The sequence below is a fragment of the Pisolithus orientalis genome (genome assembly GCF_024613125.1).
Source record: "Pisolithus orientalis strain OTSU chromosome Unknown F5J12scaffold_102, whole genome shotgun sequence".
Classification (NCBI taxonomy): Eukaryota; Fungi; Basidiomycota; class Agaricomycetes; order Boletales; family Pisolithaceae; genus Pisolithus; species Pisolithus orientalis.
In genome coordinates this window covers 76,137-82,588 of record NW_026260883.1, presented here as the reverse complement: position 1 = coordinate 82,588, position 6,452 = coordinate 76,137, and the positions used below count along the sequence as shown (strand labels likewise).

Sequence of the window (6,452 nt, the reverse complement as noted above, 5' to 3'; positions counted from 1 at the left end):
GAGTGGAGAACAGTAGATTATACTGTAGCTGTCGCAATTTTGGAAGAATGACAGATGAGACTGGTATGAAGACGTTTGCAGGGGGCAGGGAGGAAGGATCCATATGCTTCTTGGACTGGAGAGACTGAAACGACCACATAAGAACCTTTCCAAGTGAATGACAGACCTGAGGCGACCAAAGAACATCCTCCTGGAGGTCATACTGACAAAAAGAAACACACTGTCCAAGCTGGATGGGCTGAGAGGGGGCAGATGAGGGGTGGGATGTACCAGGATGCTTCAGGACAGAAGCTGGTAGGAACTCCTGGTAGATATATGTAGCCATGGTCCCCTAGCAAAGGGGACAAGTGAAATGACTGATGTGGAGGCAGCCATATCAGAAGAATTAGTGAAATGAGCATCTTTTGGAGGGAGTGCTGTAGAAAACGTGTGGAGTGCACAAATCCTTTCCAATCTTGGAAGGTAGGATCGTGTGGCTGAGCACTACAAGCGAGTGTGGGAATGGTTTCGGTGTCTGCAGAATTGGTGGAGATACACTGAAAACTGGAATGCCATACACGGGCGCTTAAGAATTTTATTGGCACTTAACTTGCCTCCTCCTTTTTCTTTGGCATTGACAACTTGTTCTTGTGCGAGGGATGACTGCCGACATTGCTGGCTGTCCTTCTTTGCATGAGGGCTATGGTCTTCACCTCCATTCATCAGCTACATCCATGTCCACCTCACCAAACACCTTTGGTGTGTGACAACATGTGATAATCATGACAGCCATGACATTGTTCATGTCACAATTAAGGTTGTGTCCAAGATTATCATAGGTCTCACTACATGACCTGTCCAAATCAAGATCTGTGCATCCAAGTATCTGGATTGACACGGTCTTTTGCTCCTCTCCTCTTGCCACACAGTGTCTCCCCTCACTGACTGTCATTGCATTATCCCACTCTCTGGCCCTGCTGTGTCTCAGCGAAATTTTTGGTATGGTGTCGTCCTCTGGATCTCTTGTGCCTCTCCCTCTCTAAACACAAAATAGGTACATCGTGCCACATCTCCCCTTCAAAAAAAAAACAAAAAAGGTATGTTGTCGAACCTCTCATGGCTTCAACACTCACATCACACACCAGGATGCTGCCATTCTTCTCAGTCTATTGCGTGTTGTTCAGTGTCCCATACTACTCACAAAGCCCATTCATTCAAAAGAAGGTAAGTAGCTCGCAGTGTCCCTCTACAACTCACAAAACACCCCCCCCCTCTCATCAGGTCTCATCCAAAAAACAGGTATGTCATCCCAGTGCGTGGCGTCTCTCTACCACTCACAGAACACCCTCTCGCCTTGTCTCATCCACAAAACAGGTATGTCATCCTACTTCCCAGCATCCCTCTACCACTCACAAAACACCCCCTTGCCATGCTTATCCAAAAAAAGGTATGTCGTCCCAACTTTGTGGCATCCCTCTACAACTCACAGAACACCCCCTCGCCGTGCCTTATCAAAAAAAACAAAAGGTAAGTCATCCCAGGTCACAGCGTCCCTCTACAACTCACAGAACACCCCCTTGCCATGCTCATCCAAAAAAAAGGTATGTCATCCCAGCTTTGTGGCGTCCCTCTACAACTCACAGAACACCCCCTCACCGTGCCTTATCCAAAAAAAAGGTAAGTCATCCCAGGTCACAGCATCCCTCTACCACTCACAGAACACCTCCTCACCGTGCCTCATCCAAAAAAAGGTATGTCGTCCCAGCTTGTGGCGTCCCTCTACCACTCACAAAACACCCACAGAACACCCCCTCACCGTGCCTTATCAAAAAAACAAAAGGTAAGTCATCCCAGGTCACAGCCTCCCTCTACCACTCACAGAACACCCCCTCGCCGTGCTCATCCAAAAAAAAAGGTGTGTTGTCCCAGCTTCACAGCATCCCTCTACAACTCACAGAACACCCCCTCGCCATGCTCATCCAAAAAAAAAGGTATGTTGTCCCAGCTTTGCGACATCCCTCTACCACTCACAGAACACCCCCTCGCTGTGCTCATCCAAAAAAAAAAGGTATGTCATCCCAGCTTCACAGCATCCCTCTACAACTCACAGAACACCCCCTCGCTGTGCTCATCCAAAAAAAAAGGTATGTCGTCCCAGCTTTGCGGCATCCCTCTACCACTCACAGAACACCCCCTCGCCATGCTCATCCAAAAAAAAAAGGTATGTCATCCCAGCTTCGCAGCATCCCTCTACAACTCACAGAACACCCCCTCACCATGCCTCATCCAAAAAAAAGGTACATCATCCCAGCTCGCACAGCATCCCTCTACAACTCACAAAACACTCACAGAACACCCCCTCACTGTGCTCATCCAAAAAAAAAGGTGTGTTGTCCCAGCTTTGCAGCATCCCTCTACAACTCACAGAACACCCCCTCGCTGTGCCTTATCAAAAAAAAAAGGTATGTCATCCCAGGTCATGGCATCCCTCTACCACTCACAGAACACCCCCTTGCTGTGTCTCATCCTACAAAAGGTATGTTGTCCCAGTTCCTGGTGTCCCTGTACCACTCACAATACACACTAGTAGGCTATCAATTCATATCTCCCTCCTGCCACACTGCATCTCCCTTGCTGTGTCTCATCCAATAAGGTATGTTGTTGGACTTCTACTTCATGGTGTCCAGATGATACTTACATATCACCCTCTTTGGTCTGCTTATCCAGTGCCCAGTGTTGTGTAGTTGCATACATTGGCTTCTCTTTTCCATAAATATGTAGATATCTATCCCTGCTGCATGATATATGTACTAAACTAAATGCATTTATTGTTATCTTACTGCTTGTCCCATACACCTTCTGTGTCTTGTAAAGATAATAAGGTATGCTACTGTTCCCTTCTGTGTCATATGTTGCTGCCACTCACTAATGTTGGCATAATAGACTCAGATGGTGAAGACCAAGCAGACAGCTAAGAAGACCACTGGGGGTAGAGCTCCCAGGGTATCTCTTGCTGGTCTGAAAGCTAGGGAAAAACATGCTGCCAAGTCAAGCAAGGCCCATGCTAGGAAGGCCCCTGTTGCCAAGAAGAGAAGGATGAGGAACTTGGCAAGTCTCTTTTTATATTCCATCCATCTTTCTAACATTCTATGCAGTTCTGTGTGATGTGCAGGGATGGAGGGACATTGTGGCCTTGTGATCAGGCAGGTTGCAGAAGGGTAGTGTGTAACAAGTGTGTTGTAGTACCTGAGGATTGCCTTGCAGAGGTCACCCAGCTTCCTGTGACCTTCAGGTGTGTTAACCTCCCTTTTATGAATTAATTCCATTGACTCAAACTCTGGATGAACTTCAGGTGTGTTTCCTGTCATTGGAAAATGACAAGATTTGAAAGTCCTCAGCCCTATTTTGTAAGTGCATATTGCCACCCCAATCACTTCTAACTTCAAGTACAGGGCTTCTACTTGTCAGGCAAGCCAGTCCTGAAACACCCTCTTGTGGTCATTGGGGGGTTTGAGCATGCCACCACCTCTGAAGTGGCTGGTAACTCTACTGCCATTATCCACCTCCACCTTGAGTCTCTAGAGCTTGGCCATGCCCCTGTGCATATCCTTCACACCATGTTGCAGGGATATTTCAGACAAGACACCTACCACTTCTCACAACTGCCCTTCAACTTTGCCACTGAGGAGTCCAGAGCTGCCTATGACACTGCAGCATCAAAGCTAGCTTCAAGTCTGACTACCTTTGCTAAGGTAGTCATTTTCCTTACTACCCATACTGATGAAGACAGGGGGGATCTGTTCTCTGGAATGGAGAATAAGGTTCCAATAGCCACAGAGGTCTTTGAGGTAAGTCACCATTGTTTGACTGTCACTCCCATCTGACCAGTTGCAGTTTCTGCAAGGCCTTCTGTTACCCCTCTCCAACATTGTCAAGGGTGGAGACCTCATCTTCTTTGTATGTGGTTCTACTGTAAGGAAGGAGCAGAGCTTCCAAGGACTGAAGGCAGCTGTGCAACAGTAGGTTTTCTTTCAATGTTGGTGGTTATGGCTGACACCATATCAGTTTCAAGCCAAGGTCCATGTTGCTTTTTGATGCTGAGAGACTTCAACCAGTCACCACCATTCCCTTCCTCACAAGTGTCCTTGACTCCACCCTTGTTCAAGGCTTCCATGTCCAAAGTGCAGTCAGGTATGCCCTGAATGACTGTGGTATGTTGGGTAGGCACTCCAACATCATCCTGATGTTGTGGCAGGAGAAGGTAGTGGTGGAGAAATTTGTCTGGACTGACAAGTTCATCAGGCCTTGGGGACAACAATTGCCTGCCCAGTGCCCTCAGTGTTATAGCATTCAGAAGTGGGAAGCTGGTTGTTCAGGGCAGACTTATTCCTATGAGTGCAAGAATCCTGGCTGTGGGAAGGACACACAAGGCACATCTCAGCCTCCCCAAACCTATACTATCTGCATGTCCAAAGGGGCTACCAAACTTACACAGGGAAAGGGGCAAACATCATCCTGGCTGTTGGAATCTTTGTAAAATACCCTACCTTGATACATATGATATGCATGTACTACAATCAAAAATAGCTGCTTTGTGTTTTCAAATTTCATATGACATTGAATGTTCAGAAAAAAAAGTAATTTCCTGCAGGACAATTCCTCCTTAAGTACTGATACACAACTGAGTAAATTTTCCCAATGTTAATTCCAATACAATGGCCAGATTGGTAGAGTTAACTTCAATACCACAGGATAAGGATAGGATATAGGATTTTTCCACAACCATGTGGGTTCAGCCAGCTAACTACCAAGGAAGTAGTGTACTGAGTAATAAGATTGGCCAGCCCCACTAACCCACTAGCAAGATATTGGTCTTTCTTGCAAAGTGTCTGCCCAACCACAACTCCAGGTCATGGTTCATTCCCCCCAGCCACATCAGCTGACCCCACTGCCAGGACATCATCCCTTCCCCCAGCCATGTCAGCTGGCCCCACTTCCAGGTCACTAATCTATCCCATAGCTGGTTTGGCCAACCCCACTTCCAGGTCACTAACCTATCCCATAGCTGTGTCAGCTGACACCACTTCCAGGTCACTAATTCATCCCATAGCTGTGTTGGCCAACCCCACTTCCAGGTCACTAATCTATCCCATAGCTGTGTTGGCTGACCCCACTTCTAGGTCACTAATTCATCACATAGCTGGGTCAGCCAACCCCACTTCTAGGACTCATACCTTCATTAGGTTATGAGCCCTGCTCTCATACTCTAATTCTGAAAGAGTTATTACACAGCAAGAATACCCACTATGGTGAAAGATGATCATTCCTTACAAGTCCCAACCCTAAATGCAGACAGAAGCAACTGGCTATATTACAAGGCTCAGGTTGAATGGGCTGTCAGTTTGAAAGGGCTGATTGGACACCTGACTGGCTTGGATGCAAAACCAGAGGACCCTTCAGCAGGGAAAGATGCCTCCTGGAAGCCCACAGCCACAGAGCAAAAACTTGTTAATGAATACCCAGAAAAACTCTGGCAATGGGCTAAGGATGACAGATACATCAAGCAAGCGATCGCTGTGTCACTCCTGGAATCATTGTTCCTTCAAGTTCTGAAGGAAGAGACTGCAAAGAGTGTGTGGGGTGTCCTCACTGACCTTTTCCAAAGCTGCTCTTGCATTGTCACAATTGATCTTCAGAGAAAACTCCAAGAATCCTGCTGTTCAGAAAAAGGTGATGTCCATGCTCACTTTGACAAGATGCATGCACTGTGCAAACAACTTGCTGCACTTGGACAGTCAATCACAGACAATGACTTTGCAGCCATCATCCTCAGTTCACTTGCTGCTTCTTACAACTCCAACCTTGCAGCTATGATGTCTTCAGCCCTAGTCATGCAAAAGGACCTATCTCTGGACTTCATCATTAAAGTAATTTCTGACAAATATGATAGGTGCCAAACATGGACGAAAAGGGGCAACTCTGGAAATTCCAGAAATTCCAAAGATGCAGCTTACTCAGTGAAGAATGGAAAGAAGCTGAATTGTGAAAACTGCAGAAAGAAAGGCCATATGAAAGACCAATGCTGGGAAGAGGGTGGCAGAAAAGCTGGGCAAGCACCCAAGTGTTCTGGAACAAGGGCAAAGGGAAAAAGAAGGAGAAAGGCTCAAGAAAAGCAGCCACTGCAGCCAGTGCATCAGCCAGCTTGAGTGCACAGACCAGTGCTGACTCTGAACCAGATGGAGTTTGGCTAGTGCACCTGCAGGATGATGACTGGCTTATGGAAATTGCAGAGGAAGAAATTCCGAACCCCCAGGACATCATTAATGATGAAGGAGACACATACATGAACAACTATGACCATGTTCTCCTTGTGGGTGAGAACCTAAATTCCACAGAAGAGACCATCCTGTTTGACTCTGGTGCTTCACATCATATGTCCTCCTACCACAGCAAATTCCTCAATTACAAGCCAA

At 46.8% G+C, this 6,452-nt stretch overlaps 1 protein-coding gene across 1 annotated transcript; it reads left to right on the top strand.

Moving 5' to 3' along the window:
• Nucleotides 1-1,095: 1,095 nt before the first annotated feature.
• On the top strand, nt 1,096-4,516 carry F5J12DRAFT_787348 (uncharacterized protein; the record flags this gene model as incomplete). Its single annotated transcript, XM_051743628.1, has 23 exons — nt 1,096-1,203; nt 1,261-1,278; nt 1,375-1,426; nt 1,469-1,506; nt 1,548-1,580; nt 1,623-1,656; nt 1,698-1,730; nt 1,783-1,819; nt 1,861-1,894; nt 1,937-1,970; nt 2,013-2,047; nt 2,090-2,123; nt 2,166-2,200; nt 2,277-2,364; nt 2,456-2,515; nt 2,854-2,861; nt 2,923-3,091; nt 3,244-3,271; nt 3,332-3,386; nt 3,432-3,827; nt 3,868-3,998; nt 4,045-4,170; nt 4,204-4,516. 23 exons carry the CDS (start codon nt 1,096-1,098, stop codon nt 4,514-4,516), a joined length of 1,899 nt encoding a protein of 632 aa, XP_051594365.1.
• Between the last annotated feature and the right edge of the window lie 1,936 nt (nt 4,517-6,452).